The sequence below is a fragment of the Grus americana genome, chromosome 31, assembly GCF_028858705.1.
Source record: "Grus americana isolate bGruAme1 chromosome 31, bGruAme1.mat, whole genome shotgun sequence".
NCBI lineage: Eukaryota > Metazoa > Chordata > Aves > Gruiformes > Gruidae > Grus > Grus americana.
Window position 1 is genome coordinate 2,410,774 of NC_072882.1, and position 26,133 is coordinate 2,436,906.

At 44.8% G+C, this 26,133-nt stretch overlaps 1 protein-coding gene across 1 annotated transcript; it reads left to right on the top strand.

Moving 5' to 3' along the window:
* The first annotated feature begins 1,899 nt into the window (after window positions 1-1,899).
* LARP4 (La ribonucleoprotein 4) lies at window positions 1,900-25,923 on the top strand. The gene is given in 18 exon segments (XM_054806939.1): window positions 1,900-2,045; window positions 7,822-7,966; window positions 9,427-9,585; window positions 9,919-9,994; window positions 10,541-10,677; window positions 11,455-11,558; window positions 12,565-12,675; window positions 13,065-13,118; window positions 13,773-13,982; window positions 14,471-14,574; window positions 18,138-18,371; window positions 19,158-19,206; window positions 19,413-19,571; window positions 20,131-20,252; window positions 20,532-20,700; window positions 20,926-21,154; window positions 21,157-21,278; window positions 21,281-25,923. Coding segments are annotated over 18 exon segments (2,337 nt in total). The 5' UTR covers window positions 1,900-2,027; the 3' UTR covers window positions 21,416-25,923.
* The last annotated feature ends 210 nt before the right edge of the window (window positions 25,924-26,133 follow it).

The following is a 26,133-nucleotide window of genomic DNA, read 5'->3' on the forward strand; positions in this document are numbered from 1 at the left end:
CCCCATCTCACTCAAAGCCAATGAGGTTGTAAGCGTGTACAGACTCTGCCAAAACGGGAAGCGTCCTGGTCGACGTCCGTGGCACTCACCACTTCACCAGCCGGGTGTTTCAGTTCAGTGAGGAGATCTTGCGGGAGTCGGGCAGAACCAGCTTCAGGAAAATGATCTAATTTGAGCATTAGCGATAATTTCCATCCCGTCAGGGCCTGGTTTCAGAATCCTGAGCTCCTCTAGTGTATCCAGGTTCTCAGCAGGTTTGAAAATGAGGCTCAGAAGTACTTTGTGCTGCGATTTCTCTATTGCTCTGGTATCTCCGTTTAAAGCGATAAGCACACTAAAAATTAATGAGCAGATTTGTAGATAAAGAGGTCTGTAAAACAGAGATAATACTTAACTGCTTCACAGGGGGCATAAGGATTAATGAGTTAATGTTTGCAAAGTGCTTTGAAGATGAAAAGTGCTAAGTCTGATTACATCTGGTGCGGGAAGTGGATGAGAATGAAGGAGAGGTTCTCAGTTCTGTACTCTTAACTGCAAGGTCTCCCTAAATGCCAGAATAACTGACGACCTGAGGATGGTTTGCTCTTGTGGCGGTTTGCAGTCGGGCAGCCCCTGGCAGAAGCCAGGATTCCAGAACGGATTCCGCAGTCTGCAAATAGTCGCTTCTCATTTACTCTGCTCAAAGTTACCTACTCGGTTTCTGCTACTTTCGTTTGCTTTTTTCACGCGTGTGTGTCTCGGAGATGCTGGTCAGAACCTGCCAGCTGGACCGTCAGTTTGCAGTACAGCTTGTGCTGCCGTTTCTAATCTCTTCGACGGACCCTGATTATTTCGCTGGCTCTAAGTTAAACCCCTCCGATTTGCGAGACGGTAATTGCGGGTAATAGCGTTACGTGGGGTCTGGCTTCCCTCGCGGGCAGGCGGCAGAGTGAGCGATGCAACGGCCCACTGACAGGGACCCCCAGGGCTGGAAGCTGTCCTTCACCCCAGCAAACCCACTGCAGGGTGCGTGACGCCTTTAGAATACTTCTTCATCACCTGAAATCCCCCAAACAGCCCTGGTTCCCCTAAATCTGCCCTAAGAAGTGGATCTTTCCCTGTTGCTGCAAAGCGAAATGGTTTCAAAGCGGTTTTTCCTCGCAGGAATCCCCTCCGTGTCACCGTCCCCCACGGCTGCGCCCCGCGGGTCAGCGCGACGCCGGCGAGCTGAGGCACACGCGAGCGGGATTTCGGTGTTGGGGGCTTTCAGTAGGTGAGATTTGGTCCTTTCTGATCCTCTGGTCATCCCCGCAGCGTGAACATTACACGAGTGAACGGTTCGGGCTCCCGTGGGCTCAGCTCGCCCTTCCCGGGGACATGAGGGGACGTGCACACGTTCCCGTGGGCACAGGGAAGGGCGGGGGGAGGAACGGGGTCGGGGCGGGGAACCCCTGCCCTGGCTCGGCAGTGACCCCTGCGGGCTGCCGAGGGGCAGAACCGAAAAGAGGAAAAACCGGGAAAAAACCCGCGGGGGCGGTGGGGGTCGGCGGGCTCTGCTGCGGAAAGACCCGGCCCGCCGCTGGGCAGGGGGTCCGCCGGCGTTTTGTGACGGAAAGGGTATTTTGGGCTCTCATTTAAACGCCCCAAGCCCCAGAAAGTGATGCAATCCGGCCCCGATCCATTCCCTCACCCCCCGCCCCGCGCTTCGGCCCTGCGGGGCAGCCCACTGCCGCCCGCGGGGGGGCGCCGGTTCCTCCCGCGCAGCGGTGCAGCGCCGCGCCCCCTGCCGGCGTGGTTCCTTCCTCCTGCCCCCCACCCCCCCGCATAGGGAATGGGCCGGCCCGGCTCCGCCTGTGCCCCGGAAGCGCTCGGCGTGCCCCGGAAGAGGCGGTGGGCGGCGGAGGGCGGGAGGGGGCCGGGCCCTGGCGGCAGCAGCAGCCGGAGGCGGAGCCCGAGTGTCCTTATCGCTGGCGCTGGCGCGGCCGCCGCCGGGCAGCGGGGAGCGCGGCGCGGATCGCGGGCCCGCCGGCCTGGGCGCGGGCGGCAGGATGCTGCTGTTCGTGGAGGTGAGGCGCGGCGGGGCGGCGCGGCGCGGGGCCGGGCCATGTGGCGGGAGGCCGCGCACGCCGCTCCGCGCCGCCGGCCGCGCCGGGGGGAGGGGACGGGGCTGACACAGCAAATCCGGGGGCGGTGGCCGCGGGCCCGGCGGGCGGGGTGGGGGGGGCGGCTCGGCGCTCTGGAAGGTTCCGCCGGTGCCGGGGCCTCCGCGTGGGGGCGGCGGGGGAGGGGGGTGGGGGAGGCACCGCGGTGACCTTCCGGGGAAACCGCCGCACCGCGGCCTGCCGTGAAGGTTACGCGCGGCGCGGGCCCTGGGGCGGCTGGGGCCGCCGTGCCGGTTCCGCGCGGCGGCGGGCGGGACTCGCGGGGCCTCCCGCGGGGGGGCGGCGGGTAGCGGAGCGGAGCGGCCCTGGCGGCGGCGGCGAGGCGGGCCCGGCGCCTCTCGGTAGCACACGGCCGCCCCGCGGGGCTGCACGCCGGCGCTTTCGGCTGGGCCCGGCCGCGCTGGGAACGGCGGCGCGGCCCGGCCGCGGCGTCTGCGTTAAACACGTTAGTTAAACCCGGGGGTTGATGGCGGGGGGTGACCTGTGGCAGCGCGGGGCTCGGCCGGCGGAGCGGCCCCGCCGTTTCTGAGCGCGGCTGGCCGGGGGCCGTGCGGGGGCGAGGAGCACGGCCCGGGAGCGCGGTCGGCCCGTCCCCAGGCTGGAGGTGACCCGGGGAGGGCACGGGGTGGGGGGTGGACGCGGCGGTGTGTCCCTCCGGCCCTGCCTGCGCCACACGGACGCCTCGCGCGGCAGGAGGGGCGGTGGGCAGCGCGTGGGCCCTGCCTGCAGCTGCTGCCCGTTCCCGTGCGTCGCCTGTTCACGGCGTTTCACGGGATTCGGTGAAGCCTTTTTAGCATTTGCTAGACAAACCCGGGCAATTGTGCTGCTTCGTTAAACTTTGCAGTAAGTTTTGCCCAAGAAGTGTACCCAGCAAGGGGCAGCTGGTTAATTAACAAATGACTGAGGGAAGCCAGTTGATTGCTAATGGTGTGTTTGGCTGAAGCGTGGCGGTGTTTTACATGAATGCCGACACGCGTTCTGCGGTTCAGAACCTCTAAATAAAAAGATTCGGGAACCACCTTCTTTTTCTTAAGCCGATTGCCTCAGTTCTGACCTGAACGTTACTTGATGTGTACTGGGAGGAAATAAAGACATCACGAACACAGAATGACAGGTCTTAGGAATTTGGTTTTACAGTATTTAACTTGAAGAGGAATGGTTCAAGCTAATGGGAGCTGCAGCCTGATGACCGCAGCCTGGAGCTGTGAGCGGCCAACCTCATCTGAGGCCGAGCGCGGTGAGAGGAGCCGAGCCTGCGAGACGGAGGTGGCCCCTCCGAGCAGCAGGCGTGTGAGGCAGGTTCTGGAACCCGTGGCGGTGACATGGAGCGGTTGTGTCGCGGATGGGCTCGAGCTGCTCGGAGGGAGCTGGAGCAAAGTGGGAGCCTGCAAAGCCAGGCAGTGTGCGTCTGGGCGTTTGGTGAATCCTTTTAACGTTCAAACTTGACTTTGGTAGCTTTGATCTCCTCCTTTCTTTTCTGCTGATAATGATGCGAGTTAGTTTCTGTGATCTTCGTTCAGGAAGCATCAATAATGTTTAATTTTGAGTTCCTGAAGGACAATCCAGACTTTCTGAAGGTGCCTTTTCACTGCCAGGACAGGGAACTCAAAGCTCTTGACCAGGTGTTCTGAAACGCCGTGGTCGGATACTTGAAAGCAGACAGCAGCTTTTATCTCGGGATCTTTGGGGTTGCCTGAAAAATAAGGTACAGAACCAGATTGTGTTAGAAGTCTTGAAGCTGTTTTAGCTGTCAGCGTTATATTTTAGACTTAACTGAAGTATCCACGTGGTGATTGTGAATTGATTCCTTCACACGGTGGAATTTTGTTTTCCTTTAATATCACTTAGCTCAAAAACCTTGCTGCAGTGAGGGAATGGTGTAAGGCTCGTGCTGTTTTTCATGCAATAATGTTTGGGGTAGGTCTTGTTTTTCACTTGCAGCCAGGACCAGCACGCTGCTAACGATCGATAATTAAGGTGCATTGGGAATATTATTAAATGCACTGTGAAAAATGTAATTGAAAATGGCTTGCTGTGCCAGCTTTAGGTTTTGGTCTGTTGAGTATGTGTTCCTAATTCAATATATTGGTAATTTATTGGGGAAAACGGAAATCCGTGCATTTCAGATGGGTGAAACGGTGCCCTAATTGTTGCCAGTGATGTTTCCTAGCTAGAAAACCAGGGCTGTGTGAAGGACTGAGTATCGCTGGCCCTCTTTTTTAGCAGGTGATGTTTCCTGCTCCTCTCTTGGTGGCAAACTCCCCAAACTGTCGCTGCTCACGCAGGAGTGAGGGACATGGTTACGCAGGTGAGGGTGGTGCCATCTTAGTACGGCACAACTGTGCGGGTAAATGAGGCACCCCTAGTTCTGGGGTGCTTGTTCTGGCTGATTGAAAAAAAACATGCTGCACTCAATGGAAGTAACTCTTTTATGACCATTGAAGTTAACGTGCGTTTTGAGAATTGCCTGGGACGTTCAGAGTGCTGAACCGTCGTTAGGTGATATCCCACAGCCAGTTCCAGAGGCGTTCTGTGTGTTGCTTTTGCTTTGACACCAGCTTTCTCTCTCTTGGTTTGCTTTGCAGCCTGGATAAGCTTTGAAGAGGTGACAGGTAGCTATGCTGGCACGTGTCCCTTCCCGCTGCAGGTGCCTGTTTCCCTGCCTGTCGTGTCCCCAGCCAGCACAGGGCTTCTCTTTGCCAACTGCCCATAGGCTTGCTGACCTTCGGGGTTTTTTTTTCCCCCTCTGCTTACACTTCCACTTCTGGAAAATGTTTCGATTCTCACCTCACAAGTTTTATTAAATTCTCTTCTAGATTTTTCACTTAGATTCCCTTTCAGAGAGTCAGTCTGCTCTGGGAAAAGAGCAGACTCAGACAAGCTCAGTGTTAAGATTCTAGTTGCAGGATAATTTGAATTAATATTAAAATAGAAGACTGTAAAAAAAACTGTGAGTATTTTCATTTTTGTTGGCTCAGTTGAATCTGTTAAATGTAATTTAGACTGTTACAATAAGAAAAATATTCTTTGCCATCCTTTCAAAATGAGACAGATTCTTCGATAGTCAATTTTGAGGAATTGGTGGAGGAGAATCTTTGATCCACATTTGCCGAAAGTACCGTAAACTAGAGAGAAGCTCTGCTGAGGAGGACAGCTTTGTCAGCTCATGGATACCAGCGAGTGTTCCTAACCTTTGTAACTCTGTAAAGCTTTAACCTCATCATGAAAGTTCCCGATAGCGGCTGGGAGGATTGTTCTGCAGCCAATCAAATGGACTCGCTATTTGTTAGCCTCAGTTAAATAAGCAAGAATTGATATTTTGGCCTCCTCTTCAGAAGAGCCGCTTGCCAGAATGGCATGGCGCTGCTCCTGGAGCACAGCACACTGCATTTTCAAAAAGCTTATGTAAATTAGGGACTTTTTATCCTCTCGGAGTCTGTGGTGTCTTGCTATTAAGATGCATGACATCAGGGCTGGGTCTTGCAGAATTGCATTACATGTCACGAAGTGTTTCTAGAACAAAGAGGAAGTAGCCCACGCTCTGTTTCAGGTGTGTATTTCAGCCGTTGCATTAATAGGTCCATTCATCACTTTATCGGCCTGAATCTATTTAGTTTCTTAGCACTTTTCACTTGGACCTGTGATTTCTGAACTTCCGTGTTACCACGTGTCTCTTCCGGTATTTGCTATAATATCATACTGCCATACCAAAAAGAATTGCTTTTTGCTTCTGATCACCTCCAGAAGTGCAAAAATCTGTCTAAAGTGTTTGTTTCATTTTATCATACTTATTCCTTAAAATTACTTTCACTGTAAACTGAATGCTAACCTCAAAGACATAAGGTAGCGAGGCAGTGTTTATTTTTATAAAATAATGAATTATCTCCGGGGCATGTCTTGTCTTTCCTTGCTTTGATGAGAAGGAATTTCAAAGAAATGGGATCTGCTGGTTTGCAGTTCTTGAGCAATTGCTCACGCTGACAGGTACGCTGTGTCACAGGAGCAACCAGCGGCTGAGCAGAGTTCAGTTTTGAAATGGCTGAACTGCATTGACAGTGAGAGTACATGGGTGCAATGGGTTGCCAGTTTGTCTTCTCAGGTTGTTCTGTTGGAGGACAACTACTCTGAAAATCAAGAAGGGAAAATGTAGATGTGTCCTTTCACACCGAACTACTTCTAGTTCTTCTTTCTGTTTCCAGCTATATTCTGCTGCTAAGATTAACGAAAGGGGGGAAAACTCCATTGCCGTGCAGATTAAATCAGGTGTGTGTGTGTGATTTTGAATCCCAAATTGGGCCTTGCAAAAGTTGTGATCTTTGTTTTTCCTTCTCGCATGATTGTCTTGAACCTCTTCGGTGTTTGGCAGCTTTTTGTTACTGAATTTGGGGTTGTCCTTGCAGCAAATGGCTTTGGAGCTAGGTGTGACCTTGGCAGAGGAATTATCTTTAAAGCTATTGCAACTGCTTCCTTATCCTTTTGCTTTATGTTTGAGGCCTGGTAGCAAGCCACTCCTTAATTTCAGAATCCAGGAGACTGGCCTCTGAAATATCAAACTTCCTTATTTGTGGATTTGTGAGATAGGAGTTAGGATTAATGGCTTTTGCCTTCTAAATTCAAGCAAATGGCACGAGTGAAGTGGACTGTCATTCAGCATCTGAAGGATCCTGTCTGGAGGAAACCGTATTAGTTGCTTGTAAGGTGTTAGGGAGCCTTGGGAGGAGAAGTTTTGCAAAAGCCTGGTTTTCTTGTCGATGTGGAAGGAGTTAGTTTTGTCATGGTGGAGCAAAACCCATGACAACGCTTATCCTGCGTGCTGTTGCGGATTATTGGACTCCTTACCCAAATGCCTTTGAGCTTCTGAGCAGCTCTCAGAAAGGGACTTTGGAGGGCGCTGTCTTTTGCTGTAGAATTAAGTGTTTATCTGTCAGGTTCCAGGTTGGAATCCAGCAGTTTCTCTTGCCTGTCTCATTGTTTACTCTCTTACTCTGATTATGGTCCTTGTTGCCCAGTCTCAAAGTGAGACAATCCTGATCCCCCCTCCCGGCAGGCTGTGATGGTGCGTATGTTTGTCTGGGCACTTCAAAAACTTCTAATCTCCTTGGTTCCAGGTTTAAGGAAATCGTTAGCATACGTTGATGTGTGTAAGATGTAGGTAAACTCATGGGGAAATCGGGTAGTACTCAGGTAAGTTCATGAGGAATCCTGGCATAGCATAGGTGATGCTTGGTTAGTATAGATGTCACTAATTCAGTAAGTCATTAGTTTCTTCTCCTTGAAATATGTTTTTTTACCTTCCTTTCTAGGAAGGGGTCTGGAGGAGGGAAAATTTCCCTTTCTGGTGAAAGGGGACTGGAGCATTATGACAGTCAAGTCTTTAAAAGCTTATGAGTTACCAGAGTCCTTGACGGCTAGCCGCTTCCTCTGCTGATGTTGTCGGATGTCAATAAAGAGAGGTTGAAGGCAACACTTCTAATGGAGGTAGAAATGAAATACTTGGAAAATACCAAGGATTCTCCTGTTTTGATTACTGAAAAATCACATAGATGCTTAATAGCTGGTTAGACACTTGAGATATGGAACTCTATAGAAAATCACTAAATTTACCTATATTGTCTGGCTTGACTTCTAAAGTGTCTTTGGATTATTTTCCGTAATAAAAGTGTTCTGGTCTCTTCAGCAGGTAACATCGAAAGGTGCTGGCTTAAACCCTAACGCAAAAGTGTGGCAAGAAGTACCCCAAGGGAGCGGTGAGGCTGTGCCGCCAACAAATGGCACAGAGCACTCGTGGCAAGAAACGGCGGCTGCACAAGGGACTCATGCCGAGGGTGAGATGTCGCAGGCCCACGTTAAACACAAGCCGTGACACGTCCCCCGCTGGGTAGTGCTGAGGGTTTTCCCTAAGAGTTCAGCAGTGAGAAACAACCTCTTGTTCTTGTCCTGGAGGCTGTTAATGCTGCTGTAGCAACACGTATGACATGGACGTGAGAAAGACAGTTTATAGAGATTAAAGGTCTGACCAGTGAGCTTTGGTTTAGGGATTCAGGAAGGTGTCCCGAGCTGCACTAGGACAGAAAGCTTCAGCAGGTGACAGGATCCAGGGGGCCCGGTGATGACTGAGTAACGCGCTAAGAGGGAAACAAGACGCTAAATGTGTAGAAATGGATTCATGACTTGTTCACCGTTGCTGCACTTTAGCGTACACTTGACCCTGTGAACACGAAGATGAGATCTGAGGGCCACCTACGATCCTGGTAGATAGATCACCGAGGTGCTGCCGAGAACTGTTGGACAGTAGCGTTTGTACTGGAGTAGAAACTGCAAAGCATTGATGGTTAGCTCCTTTCGGTTTCATCTGTGTTACGTTTCCGTCCCCATTTTCCATCCTTGCCACATGGTTGGTCCTGTCATCCAGGACTAAGTATTCAAACAGTTTAACTCTTCTGATTTGGCTTAGAGTCAATAGGAAGCCAATTGTATAGCTGAGGTAACTCAAAATACAGCAGAGGCGTGTTAAGCAGGAAGCAGAAGATTCCCTGGAAGAAAGTTTAGGAAAAGTTAGGGATAACGAAGGGAGGATTCAGTTTGTGCAGCCCTGTCAAAAGTTTCTGGTAAGTCAGCAGAAGTGAAGAGAGAGTACTGAGTTTGTGCATTGGCTGAGAGAAACTCATTTGTCTGTTCATAACAATATGAGGCAATCATGGCAGCGTTACGCTGCTGGAAAATTAAAGGCAACTTTTCCAAATACGATGGTGTTGCTTTTAAGCAATTTCTAATGTAAGTAGCTGAATAGTATCGCTTCTCAAAGCATGGTTTTAGTGGATTCATCACTAGTGTTGAGTGTTGTTCCACTGTGATTTGTAACAATCACTAGGTGCTCCTGAGTCCTTTGCATAAATAGGAGTTGTGTAATGCATTGAAGTGATGTAAGCTATTTTAGCACTTTGTTTTTAGGAACCTCATTTAAATATTTTAAATTTCAGGTGGAAATCCTGTTTTATAGATCCTCTGCTGCTTTTGGGGATCTTGTAGTTTCACGATCCTATTATTTACTTATCCCTGAGGTCCTAGTGCAAACCAGAAAATCTTTCTGAAACTGGAGAGGTAGAAAGTGCTACCCAATACAAAGTAGACTCTGAAGTCTAAGAAACATAGACTAAGTCTAGACACTTTCAGTTACAGCATTCTTGAGTATTTCTTTTAACGTTGGTAGCCAAAATTTTTCAGATGGACTATGTTCTGAAGCTTATAGTAGGTTTTCTGTTGATGATGTGTGGTTTTTTGCCAGGTAACATAGAGATTTCAGAGGATAGCTGCAAGCAATATGAAGTGATGTATTCCCCATCTTGTGAAGCCCCAAGAAATGGCACAGGAGTTGATGAAGCATCTGCAAATGGAATTGTCCTAGCGAGTGAGGATCTGGGATACCAAATCTATGAAGTGTCTGGTGAGTATTCAAGTTAGAATACCACTGTCAGTATCTGTAATGCTCTGAAGTCTGCTGCAGTTATTATGTGACTTGTAAATCCCGAGTAGGACCTTTGCAACGTTCCATTCGGTGCATATTCGGGAAGATCCAAGCCAGCTGCAGCACTTGGCCAAGTGGGATCCAAGTCATCTTGAGAATGTGTGGTCTGGTGGTCTTTAGGCATGTCTCGGATACCTTTTCCTCTTGGTCTCACCCAGAAGGATTCATTCCTTTGTTGTACAATGAAATGTGTTCTTGCATGGCGTTCTTACCTGGAAACTGAGATCTGATGGTGAATGTGGTAACTTTTAGGTGAAGGCAGCTCCACTGTGTCCACAGAAGACATTAGAGAATGTTTGAAAAAACAACTTGAATTCTGCTTTTCACGGTACAGTACAGTTAATTTTGTGTAAACCCTTCATTAAAATCATTGTCAAATTTTTCCCTTTTTTGGCTGATACGCATTGTCATCTTCATCAAAATGAAGATTAACTGTGAATGAGAGAGTTGGTTGCCATATGAAACAAGATTTGCTATGTGCTGTGGAAACCCCATGGTACCTCTCGGCTGTTTCAGTCCTGTCCGCGCGTCCTTATCCTTTAATGAGGATTGAGTATGACTTCTGCGCTTCACAGTTCTAAGACATTGAGATAATTTAGCTGTGTATTACCAGAAGAGGTCTCTTTGGCAAGATCCTCTTTGCAGACTAACGCGCAGAGCACTGTAACATTCATTAAAGTCTTTAATTATCTTATTCTGTTTTGTGTTGATCTGCTAGGATTTTTTCCAGGAGAGAGAATCTGAGTACGTTTTGGCTAGAGTTAGCCGTGAATGGTATTGGTGAATATTTAAGCCTGCAGTTATCCTGTCGTTTTGAGGCTTCTGTAAGTAAAGTTCAGAGTTTTTATAAAATACTGAACTTATGTCTTTTTAGTGAGAATCTTTCGAAGGATCTCTACTTGATGTCTCAAATGGATAGTGATCAGTTTGTTCCAATATGGACAATTGCCAACATGGAAGGTATTAAGAAGCTGACAACTGATATGGACCTTATTCTTGAAGTTTTGAGATGTAAGTCTGGGTGTTTCGTGCGCATATTAGTAGAACAAAGAATTCTTCTTTGCTTTAAAGAAATCTATTAGTCTCTTAGCTGGTTGTGGCATGTTGTTCTGGTAGATGGTGATGGGAACCTTGTTCTGCAGATGTTTGAATAAGTGGCTGTTCCAGACTCCTGAATTCTAATTATGCTTTATAGTAATCTGCCTCAATCTGCGCCAGTAAGAGGCTGCTCAAAGATATTGCTAGCAGAGACAGTCTTATTCTGGGAGTAAACCTAGTCTTCTGATTCACTGCAAAAGTTTACTAGAAATGATAAAACGAGAAAAAGCTTATTAGAAAAAGTTAGCTGGAATTCTTCTGACATACTGTCCTGTGCTGATCCTGCACATGGCTTCTTGTGGAAACAGTTGTAAGTGAACAGTTCAAGTCTTTATTCTGACTTGATTTCCTTCCTCTTATTTGAACTTTTCCTGTTAGGGCTCTGTCTAGGAATGTTTTTATATCCTCTTACTTGAATTGGAGCTGGGAGTGAATTGGATTTGGGACTGAGCTTTTCAGACACCTGAGCTGAGGATGGAGGCAACATCAGACAAACTGCTAAAGCGTACTGAAGATCTGACAAACTGTAGCTGATAAAACAGTCCTTTGCCCTCAATTCAAGAAATCTGCTTTCTTAAGCAGTCCATCACAGTTCTTTGTTACAAGTTGGAAAGTGGAGCCTAGTACTGCTGACATGTTTTGCAGTGCACGACGTCCCATATTAAGCCAACTTTTGTATTTTAATTTTAGCTTCTCCTATGGTACAAGTGGATGAGAGAGGGGAGAAAGTAAGACCAAACCACAAACGATGTATTATCATTCTCCGTGAGATCCCTGAAACAACACCTATAGAGGTAAATAAATAGAAAAGAAAGAAAGAAAAGCCTGTTGATGCTTTTGGAAGGTATCTTCAACAGTGCTTCAAACAGCAACAGGAAGTGGTGCTTAAAAGGTCAACTAGGATTTAATTTGATTAAACACAGATATTTTTCTTATAATTTTTTCTGCCTGGATGTATTGTCAAAAAAGCCAAAGCAAAAATTTGTTGTCATCATTGTCCCTTCCCATTGTTTACTAATGTATTAAAATGCTCTTAAGTAAACTTTTTTCCACCAGAAATTGAGCTAGCTTGGCTTTTCTGGAAGGAACTTTGAACTGGTCCCTTTTCAGATCCAAAAATACGATCAGTCCAGGGCATAGCTTGGAATTCAGGCTGAATTTTTGTCACAGTGGTAACTTTACTTGAAGTCAGACGGTTGTTTTGGCAGCAAGAATGTTACTAAACATTTCTCATTCATTGTAACCCAGTGTGAGCTGAGCTCATTATGTTCAGAGAAGGGAGGATAATAAAATTCCTACTGATATTTGGCTAACAGAATGATTTAGTTCTTTGTTTTTTGAAGTTGTAACACAGGGTGTTTGTCTACTAGCATTTTTAATTCTTTTAATGCAAATGCTGAACAGCTGCTTTGCCCTCTCTTTAAAATCTGATTATTGCAAAGCTGTCAGGTTGCCTTGATTTAGAAATATTTCTTAGAATCATTCTTGGCTAAATGGCTGTTCTGATCTAAAGCCGTGTTTTTGTTACCTCTCTGATGCCGGTTCTACACTGATCTTGATTTTCTTACCAGATGGGCCTGCCACTTTTTATTTGGGGAGCTCAGTAGGCTGGGCTAGAATTCTTGGGTTCAGAAAAACATAGAGGATAATTTGGTGTCTGCAGACCTGTCAAGGGAATAAAAACATCCCCAATCAAGGGAAAATTGCAGCTGAGGAGCGGGAGTGTAAACTTAGGTTTAGTGTTCAATTTACAGCTTAGAGCTAAGTCCCCTTAACTGCCAGACTTCTTCTCTCCCCTAGGAGGTTAAGGCTCTGTTTAAAAATGAAAACTGCCCCAAAGTGATAAGCTGTGAGTTTGCTCACAACAACAACTGGTACGTTACATTCCAGTCAGATACAGATGCACAACAGGTAAGGCCGCCTTCAGCTGTTAACGACATCTCAGTTTTGTTACTAATACTTCCTCTGCTCAGGAGAATCGCATGCATGCTTCCTGTAGCTAAAAGAAATGGTTATTTATTGATTTCCCCCTTTTGTTGTTTTAAGAGGTTATTGGCAAGTTCTAGTTAACAGAGAAAAAAAGTCGGGAGATTGTAGGGTTGTAATTCCCTTGTCTGCCTCTCGCCTCGGTACTCTCCAGCCATGACTGACACCTAGTATCCTGTATTTGATGTGTTAATGAATTTAGCTGGGCTAACAGGGAAGCATGTTGCTACTCACTGATGTTAAATCATATAATACCCTTTGAGAAGGACCGTTTTATCAAGATATTCTAATGTTAATCTTTTTTGTATCTGCAGGCATTTAAATACTTAAGGGAAGAAGTGAAAACCTTTCAGGGCAAGCCAGTAATGGTAAGGCTCTTTAGATGGGGTTTCTCTTTGAATTGAATTCTCTGTTGTTTCTATTTGAATGATAGTGTGTGTTTATGGGGGGGTGGAAACTAAGGAATTAGCGGTGGGATAACACTTGCTCTGTAGGCTGTTAACTTAAATGAGGTCATGGGCCGCTTTGAAAAATTACAGTTCAGCGGCTGCTGCTGGTTATTCACAGCGCCGTGTCCCATGAGGTGTGGAACACATTCCTGTTTCTCTTCCCTTCTCCGCTTTCCCCAGAATCTGGGGCTGCAGAGCTCGGGAGAGGGACTCTTGCCATCCTGAGTCTCCAGCTAGAGTTAGCTGCTCTACAAATAAGGCTGAAGCAAGCTGTTTGTACTGTGAGAGGAACTGTCAGAATTGGAGTCTGGGCAGTTACTGCTGTGGAAAGCAGTGTTTATCTTAAACTTGAGAGATTCTGTAGCTAAAGCAGCATGTGGCCCTTTCCCTTTAGCATGCTGTAAGAATGTAATCTGTATTGATTTTTATCAGAGTTTTTATTTGTAAGCAGTAATCAACCTACTTCCTCTTCACATTCCTTCTGTTATAATTGCAGCAGGCAAGAAAGATTTCATGTTCTGCTTCTCTTTTTTCCCCCAACTAATGTATGGGATGTGATTTGATATCTTGCAGGCAAGGATAAAAGCCATCAACACATTTTTTGCTAAGAATGGTTACCGGGTAGTGGATTCCAGTGTCTATACTCAGCCAGTTCAAACACAAGCACAGTTTGCCTCACCACTGTTTATGCAGCCTGTATATAGTCCTCAGCAGTACTCTATTTACAGCATTGTGCCTCAGACGTGGTCTCCAAATCCTGCACCTTACTTTGAAACACCACTGGTAAGTAACAGCTGATGAAAATGAGAGGAGCTAGCCCAAAACATCAAGAATAGTTTGGTTAAGAAATCGGTAGGGTTAGTGCGCTTTTCATCTGTAGAATGCACAGGTTTCCTAGGCAGTCCCTCTGTTTTATGATACTTCCTGTTACGTCATGGACCTGATAAAGCAAGGCTGTCAGAGAGGCTGCATGCCTTGTGATTGACTGCCATTTATTTCAAGAAATACGATGTGAAATTCTGTTATCCAGTATCTAGTGTTACTGAAAGAGCTTTGTAGCTCTTCCAGGAACAGGAGGACTCTGATGCTAAATTGCAGACTGCTAACCTGGTGGGGTTTTCACTTTAGGAGTAAGTTTACAACGTATGAGATACGGTAGCCCAGTGTAAAAGTACAAACAGACTAGATGAATAACTGCTGAAGCTGATCTCATAAAACTGCAAACGTTTTTCTTTATAGTTCAGCCATTGAGACTGTTCTGTCTGTTGCAGGCCCCCTTTCCTAACGGTGGATTTGTGAATGGCTTTAATACACCAGGATCATATAAAACAAATGCTGCTTCTTTGAGTATAGGTCGCCCATTCCATAGAAATCGGTAAGATAGCTCCGTCAGTTGTTTGCTCTCTGAGAACTTACAGTATCGAGATCCTGAAGTGTTCCTTGCAACTGTAAAATGCAGTGCCTTCTGATGGGACTAGGTTACTTACTTTGTTTATCAAATACATATAACTTTTTCAACTTGATTCATAAAATTAAAATCAAGGTGGCAGCTTAAGCTCCTAAAATAATGGACATACGTGCTGGAGAGAGCAAAGGTAACTCCTTTAAAAGCCTCAGAGGAATTTCTGCAGACAAATAAATAACTTCCTCTTAAGGTAATACTTCTAATTATGTTTGTTATACGCAGATTATACACTCCTGCAGCACAAATGAAAGCTTTTCCTGTTGTGTGATTAGTCTTGCAGAGAGCCATTCAGTTTATGCAGCTGAGAGTTGCATGCCCAGGCTGCTGTATGCTAAAACTGCTTGATGCTGAGTCTGTTACTATAATTTATTTGCTTTACCCCATCTTTCCTGTAACTGTAAGAACTCAACTCAGATATAAACACTGGGGAGGAGGAAACGGCTTTGTATTTGCTGGAACAGTACTCTGTAAATACAATGGAGTAGTAATCTGTTTGTGTGGGTGGAAATTGTTTTTATTTGCAAGCCCTTTCACTGTATTCAGCATGCGGGCTGGTAGCATGGGAATTGCTTTTTATACTGTTTGAGAAATCGGTTGACAACTGCTAGTGCCATAAGTGGTTCTGTGATGCAGTTAAGGTTTGTGGCTGTTGGCAGAAGGTGAACGTCAGAATTTGGTGTGCAGTGACTCAGCAGAGTCTTAGTACAGGCTGTGAAACTGGTAGTATGACTCTGCTTGGAAGACGGGGCAGCTGATTCAGTTATGGCTGCTCAGCGTCCATCTAAGACCTTTTTGTAAAGGGTTGGGGGTTTTTTGCCTTTAAATTGTGACCAAACTTAAAGCCTGTAAGACTCTCACATATGCGGATCCTCTCAGAAGTGTGGATGCTGAAATGACGAGAATTGTACGTACCCAAATATTAACATCTTGAAATGCCCACACGTTCACTGCTGCCTTGTAGATCACTTTTATAGAAGCCTTAAGCTTTTAAACTTCTTCTAGTTGTGTCAAGACTTTGATTTGTAAAACTTCAGTCATTGCAAAGTTACAGGGTCAACCGTGTACAGGTTCTGCTGGTCCGTCTTGGTTGTCTTATCTTTCCTGCCAATCTCGCCCAGCCTTTGTGTTAGTACAAAGCTCTGTTTTTGCAGTAATAAGTCTTCGTATTCTGGCAGCAGACATTAGTTATGCCTCAGCAGGGTTCCTTTGCAAACAGGAGACTGTGAAGGTAACAGTTTGGCCCGGTGATGATCAAGTATCGCGCTAAGAGAGAACAGGTCCAACAGTCGATTGTCTGGGCAGCCTGCACTTCATGCTTTTCCTTCTTTTTGCTTTCTCACGTCATCTCTCCTTCTCTCTGCTTTTTTTCTTCCTTACCTTTCCTTGTCTTTTCTGCTTTGCTCTTCTGCCCAGACAAGATTGTGGCCTTCTCAATGACGGGTAAGATTATGAGATCTGAGGGCTGAAAAATGACTTGAGAATCTTCCATTTTAAGAACAAATTGAACAAAATGGAAAAACTTAGTGAGCTTACCTCCTCCTCCTCCTCCCTATAGTCTTTGCTGATGGGAAACTTAACCTTATTGGGGCCTTAAAACTGGTTCTTAATGCTTCTTGAGGCTGCGAAGTATGAATTAATCTTTGTTTAGCATATCTGCTCTTGAACTGTAGAAGAGCTCATTTGGAGAGCTTCATCCAGCTGCTGCTTTTGGGTTTCTGTCCTGGCTCATTAAACACAGTTTGTTTTGTCATACAGGCAGTTAATAGTTAAGTATTGGATTTTTCTCTGTAGCTAAACATTTGTTTAAGCCCCTCGTTGTTTATTTTGCCCTAATTTGTTGCAACATCCTTGTGGGAAAGGAAGATTGAGTCTGTGTAACAGAGAATCCTCAGTACTAATGTTGGTTAAACTTATATTTTTCTATCCAGCTATCTAAAAGGTACCTTAAAATGTCTTTGGTGAAGCAGATTAATTTGCCCACTCAAAACCGAGCTATTGAAAGGTGATTTTTGTTCTGCTTTCTGCTGCGGAACTTCGAGTTGTTAATCGCAAGGCTGTGGAGATAGTGGTGGAGCTGATTTTTATAATACACACGACAACGACTAAGCAGAGGGAGGAATCTGCTGCTGCTACAGCCACATCACTGCTGTTCTGATTTAGTGCTAACAAATGATAATTTGTCACTTGTTGAATTCTCCTATTTTGCCTTCTTTTCCTCCCAACTTAAATTCTCTGACCAAGTGGGAGAGAACAAGTTTATTGGTGGAAACTGGAAGGAAACTACAGGCAGTTTGGGGTCTGTGGCATCCACAACATGCCTCTCTGTATTCACTTAGCTTAGAGAAAGGAAAAGGTGCATGATTTATGGTCTGTGGAAAGAAAGGACCCTTTTTCAGGCTGCTCCTTGATTACTCTGTAAGAGATCGTGTAGTCAAGTTAACGTCTCCTCCCAGACAGGAGAATCATGCTTTGGCTGGCAGTGGGAGAATTTCTTCTGATTGTGTGGAATGTTATCATGAGATTGTTTAAAACCAATAAGCATGCAAAATCCTCCTCCTATCCTTGAGTTATGAGGTGTGCAGGGTTGACCAGAGGAGAAAGAGATAGTTTAAGGTCCTTGCCTCGCTTGTTGAAACTGGTTGGTGCTGTGTGGAAAGGACAGTGAGGCGCAGAAGTGGAAAATAGTCTAAGGCACCTGAATGCTGCTCCAGAAAACTGTTCTGTGTTACGGTACATCAGAGTTTTTGGGGGTTATTCTGTTTTTAAGACCCTGAGCCTTAACTTGCAGAAGCTCTGAGCATGCACAGCTGCATCTCTGTTGAAAGGAAACACAGCTTTAATGCTGAATAATCAATAACTGGGTAAAATGGCTGGGGTATTGTGAACTGCAGAGTCAGTGTTGTGGGAACAGTGAGACTAAGATCCTGGCTTTTCACGCTCTTGGGGAGGTGGGCTCTCAGCGATGCTAGCCTTATCTCCCCTCTTCTCTTCAGCCTATTTAGTCGTCACCTACTTCTGGCTTCTCGTTTCAGTTCAGTTTTTTTGCTTGTGGCCCCATCGGTTTGTTCTCAGGCTTGGCTTAGTTCTCCAGATCACTTTCCAATACCCCGTCCCTGTGCTGCAGGCCCAGACAAATGAAGAATCCCTCTTTGGGTTGTTCTGGCTCTTCTACCACCCCTAGGTTTTGGGGTTTTTTTACCCCCTTTGGTATCTGTCGGGCAGTGTTCTTGATGTTTTCTTCAAATGGCAGCACACTGACAGGAGGGGAGGTTGCAAGAAAACTAACCAAAGGAATAGATGGAGGTAAGGAAGAATGATCTCTTGACAAATCTGTGTAGGAAACAACTTCTCTGATGGAGTCCCGGTACTTACTGGCTTCCCTTCTTGTCAGCTACAAATTAACTGTAGTTGATGGTAGTTGTGCATGTTGTTCTTTAAACTGGATTACACAGCTGCTGCTCTCTGTCCTGCAGCGTGAAGCCTCACTTCCGATCATCGACCAGCTCGGAACACGCTGCGGAGGGTCCAGCTGCCGTCGGTACCATGCCAATGGGGGACGGACCACCGAACAGAACCAACTCAAGGAATTTTGTTACGGAGCGACATAACAGTACGTTAGCTGGGCACCAAGACCAAGGTTATTCCCAGAAGGAGTCTCCTACTACGCAGATGGAGCAAAATGGAGATTATGGCATTGGCAGGGGCAGGTAAAGAACCGGGTGTACTGCTTTTTGCAGCCAGGTCGTGGTGTTGGAGGCTCAAATGACTTGTGTGAGCCAAGGGCCATCAACCATTGGCACGATACATGTTTCTGTAAAGACTGACCAGGAGAAAACTGACATTTAAATAAACCAGGCGTGATAAATACTTAATGGGGAGCATGAATGCTTCCTGCTTGGCTGTACACCTATTAGTTGTTCTGACAAATACCTTGCAGTAAGATAGTGAGGTGTCTTTATTTCAAAATGACTGCCTGATTTGTTCCCAGAATTAGAACAGTTGCGGAAGCAAAGATGGTATTTGTATTGCTGTAAACAATAAGCGAATCATCGCTTGGGGAATTTGATGCTCCTAAACATTGTAAGATCAACTGGCTTTATCTTTTCTCTGTTAATTCATTTAAGTGTTTAGACACTTAAAAATAAGTGACCGAGACAGATATGTGAGAAATCAGATGACTAAGTTTATTACTATAAAATTATAGGATACTATTCTATAATATTATAGTCTAATTGTCACTGTGCTTGTTCAGATACAATGCTCTAGGGTACCTCCTCCACGAGGAGAGAAAAGAAAAATTGTTTCCCATGTTGGCTCTGTCCCAAGAGTGTAAGAGCTTTGACCCCTCCTGAAGATGGAGAACATCCCAGAACTGTATCTTGAGCAGCATCAGTAGGCTGCTGTAAATCCCCTGCCACAGGCTCCCTTTGTGCAGATGAGTGTGCACTTCAGCCAGATGAATGCACTTACTGACTCTTTTTTTGCCTTTAAAGGAGGAACGTTTTCAGAGGTCGGAGGAGACGAGAAGATGACCGGGTTTCAGTAAGTTCCACTTCCCTTATTGCGAGGAGTTGCACAAAGTGCAACTTGTTGGCTTTGCACAAACAAACACTTATAGAAGGAACGACGTGATAATCCTTAAATTCTCAGATAACGTTGTGGGTATTCAGAGTTTCTGGGAAATTCCCTGACGCTCCCTCCATGCTTTTAATGCTATGGTTCTATTAACGGGTCTTTTCCTTCTCTAGAGACCTCAGCCTTCAGCAGAAACAAAGACTCAGACACCAAAGTTTGACTTGCTAGCATCAAATTTCCCACCTTTGCCTGGCAGCACAGCCAAAATACTAGGAGAGCCTGTGCTGGAGAGCAGGATGTCCGATGTCGTTAAAGGAGTCTGCAAAGAAAAGGTACCCGCTCCTGCCTCTGGCACGTGCTGTCTGTGTCCCTTCTCCGCTGCGTAAAGAATCAGTTTGTTAGAGCTGTGCATTAGAATGCTTTAAGCCCAAACATCATACTATGTTCCTATAATCGTCTTTGTCCGTCCGTCCTTGGATTTCCTTGGCTTTTTGTGGGTATTCAGCTGAAGCTTCTGTAATCGCACTGTTGTAAGCTCGGTACTGTTTTGGAAAAAGCAGGCAAATAAGGAGTGTTGGCTGTTGAAGTAGGAACAGTTTGTGTGTAGTGTGAGCAAGGGCTGTTTCCAGATGAGTCTATTGTTCGAGCTGGTGGGACCATTGATAAGCTGGGTGATACAGCCTTACTTCTCATTTTATCCACTGTTTGTTTTGGCCATATAAAGGGTGATTGTGTTTGTGATGCTTCAAAAGAAGTAGAACTCCTATAATCAGGACATGAGCAGCCTTTGGAAATATCCCACTTCTTAGGTGTCTTAAACTGGCATTTTGAGGGGCAATTTAAGCACATCTGCGATCTTTCGGTATTTTGCAACTTACGCTTTCTGTACAGGAAAGCAAAGACTTGCTGCCCAGCTGTCCAGCTCCTGCTCAGGAAGAACAGATGCACAGCACTGTCCAACAGCCTGTGACAAGTGTGAGTTCACCAAGTCAGACTGAAGCTGTGGTGTTAAGGTATGCAGATTACTTGAATCGAGACTATTAAAAAGTGCCTGTTCTAGCAAAGACTGGCTGGTGTCTGGCAAGGTGGCAATAACGTTTGTCGTTTCTTCTCCGTCTGTGGTGGGCAGCTTCTCTAGAGGCCACTAGATGGGAATAACAAATCGTGGTGGTAATGGCTGTACCGTCCTGTTCTGCAAAAAATGCAGTTGTGACTTGGAAAAGAAAATACTTTCTCAAACATTAATTTCTGTGTGAGTAGGGTTTAATGTTAAATTGTTCTCGATTTAACAGCACAGTTCAGCCAGACAGCAAACAGGAGGAAGTGTCTACTCAGAAAGATGTTACAGTCCACGGTTCCCCACCGGCGTCTGTCTCTCCTGTCGGCGCTGCAAAGCCGCCAAGGACAAATACCACTTCACCTTCTGCTAGTGCAAGTGCAGCTCCTGCTTTGCTGATGCAGGTAAGGCCCAGAGCAGGGAGCGGGTGGGGAACACGGGAGCTTTCTCTCAGATGTGCTGATGCGGCACTCCGGACCTTCCCTTGTGCAGTTTGCCACACCTGTGATGTAATTGCTTGCTGTACGTGTTCTCGCTGTTGTTCATGACATTGTGCCTGGGATGGTCTGGAAGTGCATAGCATGGTTGGTCTGGTGTGTAAAACTTGCTCTTCTCCCTTGGTTCCAAAGGAGCCTCGCAAGCTAAGCTACGCTGAAGTTTGCCAGAAGCCCCCGAAGGAGCCTCCCCCCATTCCTGTTCAGCCTCTTAGGGAACATCGCACCAACATAGTTCCCCCTGCCAAAAATGAAGAAAACGGCACGCCGGAGAAGGCTCCGGAGAAGGCTCATGACAAGGTTGAAGGTCGAATGAAGGATTATTCTGGGTTCCGAGGCAACGGGCCTCCCAGGGGAGCTGCTGGGAAAATCAGGGAACAGAGGCGCCAATTTGGACGCAGATCATCGCCTCAGGGAGCACCTCGACGTATCGGCAAGGAGCAGTACGTGCCACCCCGGTCACCAAAGTAACGCTTGTCCAGCCAATTATTCTCTATTTAATTTGAGCTGTGGACTAATAAGCAGCAAAGGAGACTGTGAGAAAGAAGAATTCGTGAAGGGGAATACGGAACTGGAGTGTGGCTTGTGTGGAGAAGTTGTGGAGGGTCCCAAAATTCATCTCTAAAAGTGATTTCACAAATGCTGGAGGATTCCAATCAATATAAATATAGAGATTATAATTTTTGTATTTTTGTTTTTAATTTGCAGAGGGTTTCCTGCTTGAAATCAGTTTTGGGGTTGTGAAACTAGCGTTTTGACAAAGTGAAAGAATATGAATTGACAAATTAACCTGTCCCTCAGTGTAGGAGGAGAAGGATAAGAGAATATTATTTTTGAAAAATGAGCATTTCTGTAAAATTAGAACTTTTTTTAACCTATTTAACATTTGGCTTGTTGGATGATGTGTCTGCCATTGATGGCCTTGCACTGCAGAGCACATCTGCAGCTGAGGTGCTTGGTCAGCGTGTGAGTGGAATGAGTGCAGCCAGATACTGTTGTCATGACTTAGTCACTGATGATAAAAACTGAATGTACTACTGTAGTAAACTTTGTGTTTCCAGCTTGAAATATAGTCTCTTGACCTTACTAATAATTCATTCAGCAAGCATTTTAAACTATAATTTTTACAGGATACTGGATTATAGGTCAGAGCACATGGTCAGCGCAAATTGTCTTCTAGGCGCAATTGGAAGGAGGCAGAAGGGAGCACGTCAGAATTTTTAATTTGCCCTTTTTCCTCGCCTCCTTTTGAGGGCAACTTTTTAGGTTTTTTTTGTTGTGTGTGGTTTTTTTTCCCCCTCTTTTCTTCTTGCTTGTTACTTTCTCTAATCTCTTTATTACAGACTTTTGTACATTTATCTTGGTATGTTTTCAGAGGCAGGCCCAGTATAGGATCGGTGGGTGGCCGCACAGTACTTGATGTTAGCTTCACCAGTGAAGAACCTGGAATTCCAGTTGCGGTTGTGGAATTCTGCCTTGCAGGTGGGAACTCTGGGCACAGAGTTCTGCGTGCCCCACTGGGTTAAACTGATGTCTCTCTGAATGGCTGGCAAATCAGAGACGTGGCTGGGGTTTCTGTATACCGACCTATCTTTGTGTTCTGCAGTAGGGTATGGGATGCTGTATGCTAGAAATCAGGGTTTATATCTCCTGGGAACTCACTGTTTACAGCTGATGTAGTAGCAACTGACTTTTTTTTAACTGTTTAAAGTGGAACTAAAGGTTAAACAAAACCCCTCATGTTCAGAGAAGCTACTTGAAAGGCAGCATCTTGCCTAGCTGTACGCTGACTAAATTTGCGACACTATTGTGTAGTAAGTGGTTAAGTTTAAAGGTGATTACCATAATGACTGAAATAGGAAAATTCAGCGCATTAATCTGCCAAAATCAGCATGCCAGGGTTCAAAGTTCTGTATAACGTGTTAGGGAAAAGTAGCTTCCAGCAGTAAGAGTTATACCTTTTCTTTTTTCTTTTTTTCTTTTTATTTTAGTGAATAGCAAGTGTACAAATTTAAAGTCGTAAGTTGTGAACACTGGAAAACTCAATTGTGATATATACCGTAAACATCTTAGTAATATATGCTAGTGTTGCCATTAGAATGAATGTAAGTGGCAGTTAAAATAACTGTGAAAATTTTCATCTTCTGATTTCTTAGCCAGATAACCCTTGGCGACTTCTTACTCAGTAGGCATTCTCTATCAACTGCTTTGAGAACACTCATATCTATTTTTATAAATATATATATAAAGCCAGAGTTGTCATTTCTCTAACTTATTATTCAGCTTGGCAATTGCTTTGATTTGATTCATAACACAATATAATGTATTTATGCAGTTAACTGTTCATTTCTACGCATGTTATATATATATGCATATATATATAAAAAAAAAAAAAAAACAAAACCAAAATCATTATTCACTTTTAAACTACCTGTACTGGGTTTGGGAGGTTTTTTTAATTTAGTAAAAAAAATCGTTGATCACGTCTACAGTTTAGGGATGCTTACAGAACCCTTCTCCATTTATTTTGATAATGCTATGTTTGTTGGAATGATAGAGAAGTTTAAAAGTGTTCAAGTTCTGAAATGCAATGAATTCCAAGTTAATTTTTAATCATTTTAAAGGCTATAAACAATTACTGCAGTGAAACTGGAAAAAACAAACCTGTATGATAGTCACGGTTGTTTAGGGTAGATGTGTGCTGTCATTGCAAAGCTGAGTAAGTGTCGGGATGGTGACGGCTCCCACGAGCTGTTTGCCATTTGGAGGAAGGGTTGTTGGGGAAGAGCAGACGTCGATCTCACCCCCGTGGTAAAGGCAGCGCGCAATTCCGATCCACGCAGGCGTCCGCTTTCGGTGCAGTGCATAGAATAACCTTGTAGTGCTGAAAGTATCTGAATTGAGAAATAGAACTTCATTTATTAGATGTGGAAAAAAACAGCCCAGAACTGCAGTTCAATCTTTTTTTGTAAGGTGATTGGAAAAATTTGACTGTGGCAAGGATGCTTCCTATGTCCTGGCTGTGCGTTTTCCAGCAGCGGATTGTGGCTCTTGTACAGTGTATGCAAATAAGTCCGTAAGCCTGCTGGCTTTTCCCAGCATATTCAAACTTCTATCAGATTAGGGTGCTCATAATTATTTATTTAATACCTACGTGCAAGGATTTAACATCAGCATTTCCCTTCTCCCCCCTCCCCCTGCTGCCATTTATAACTGTGGTTTTGGGGGTTTTTTCCTTTCTATTCTTTGCGTGCGTGTGGGGAAATAACCAAGTGAATATAAAGGCTGTGAAAACCATAGTTCTGTGTGCAAGTTCTCCTGCAGTTCTTGTATTGCATGGCAAACGTATCGCTTACACCATCCCAATGACGGACTCAGGCAATCCACGGAGTTTGCCTGCTCTGACCGACCGGGGCAAACGGGGACAAGGCAGCTGACTGCTGGTACAGCTCGTTGGTCTCATTCGAGTTGTGTCGTTCTCTCAGCAGAGGTGAAACTGTCCCTTGTTCAGCAGTGATGCTCGGTGTGCGCTTGAAGTGACAAATAACACTTCTCCGTGGTTCCTTCTTGATAGCTTACCACATGATGTAAACATAAATTTTCCTGCTCTGCTGATGTTAAATACCAGAAGGTGCACATCACACCTAATTTTTGGTTTTATGAACTGTGACTTGTTTTCAGAGTTGTTGACTTTTGTTGGCTACAGAAGTATACTTCCCTAGTTAAGTTCTTTTCCAAATTATTGTGCATGGAAAAGATTGGGCCGCTCTCTTGTACTTCTGCTGGGGAGTGAAAAGAGAAGTAATTATTTGCATGTGATAGTAAAATTAAAAGTGCAAAAAGTTTTTTCTTTTGATTTCTAAAATTTAGTTTTATAGTATCTTACATTCCTGCTATCTTTGGTTTTTTTTGGTTTTTTTTTTTTTTTCAAAGAAGTTAGCCTGGCACAGTATGATGGTGCAGTTTTAGCAGTAGGTTAAAAAAAAAAAAACCCAACAAAAAAAAAGTAACCCACTCTATTAACCAGAAGAGAAAGATGATACTGTGGCAGATCAGTAGCAAATAAGTGACTTAATCAATGCTTTACTGTAGTTAAATAGCTATGGCCTTACTACTTTGTCAATATTGGCTTAATTGTCTTGAAAATGTCCGCTATTTTTACTGTTACCCAAGTGAGTGTTCACCTGGGGTAAAATATCTGGTATGTACAGATGATATTTTAAATTTGTAAAATGCGCCATTGTATTACAGACGATGCAACAGAAATGCACTTCGGGGGAAATTGCTTCTGATAAGTTTTTTTGTAAATCCTTGATTACTACAGATATGCAATAGAATTTTTGTTTCTAATTTTGATATTTCCTTCTGAAACATAAGATTGTTGCCATTAATCTGAGTGATTTATCATGCTCTTCTTTGTGTGTATATATTACATATAGTCTGAGCTTCCTTTAGGATGGTACATAATTTTGGTTTGTTGTAGTATTTTTAGTTGGCTCTTCTCTTTGGTGCCTTTAGCATAGGCACTCCAAGAGGTTAATTGAGTCTGTTTTTAATGTACAGTTGGGAGGACTTGAAATGGAGTTAAAGCAACTTATTTCTGAAAAATCCATCTGCAAAGTAACCTGTAACAACTTTAAAATTTTATATTTAAGAACCAGAGGTTTATTTTTATGGAGCTTCAGTTATGGATACAGTTTCCAAAAAATGCAACTTCAAATGTAAACAGACTGTGCATAAATGGTTTTTGTTCTAATTTTTATAGAATACAAAATATTCAGATAATATATTGAGCTCAAGTTACTACAGACATCCTGTTCCTCCCGGATGAATCCAGCTTCCCCTTGGCATTTACGATCTCTCTTCAACGTGGTAGGGCTTCAGTGAAAGGAGAAAAAAGCAACCTATCTGGCTTCTATACTTTGTCTGTTCTGATATATTCCTGTTGTCAAGACTGTCCAAAACAAAATTTGTGTAAAGTAGGTTCATGCTTTAAATGTTAAAATGATAATACATGTATTTGTATTTGTTTTTGACATTGCCAAGGTGCTATGGGAAATTGAAATAACAGTTAGAAAAATAAAGCTGATTTAAAGGAAAAAAAAAAAACCAACAAAAAAACCCAACAAAGAACCCCAAGCTCTTAATTGTTGTGATGTTGAAGCGGCTCTCCTCTTTTCCTCCAGCTCCCTCACCCTGTCCTTGCCAGGGCTGGGGAGCTGCCCCCTGCCCTGGGTGCAGGTGACAGCCGGCATTCTCACCTGTCACGAGAAGCCGAGTGTGAGGTAAACTTTCTTCTTGGGACAGACGGAAAACGCTTTTTGCTTCTTGTAAGCTGTTTTC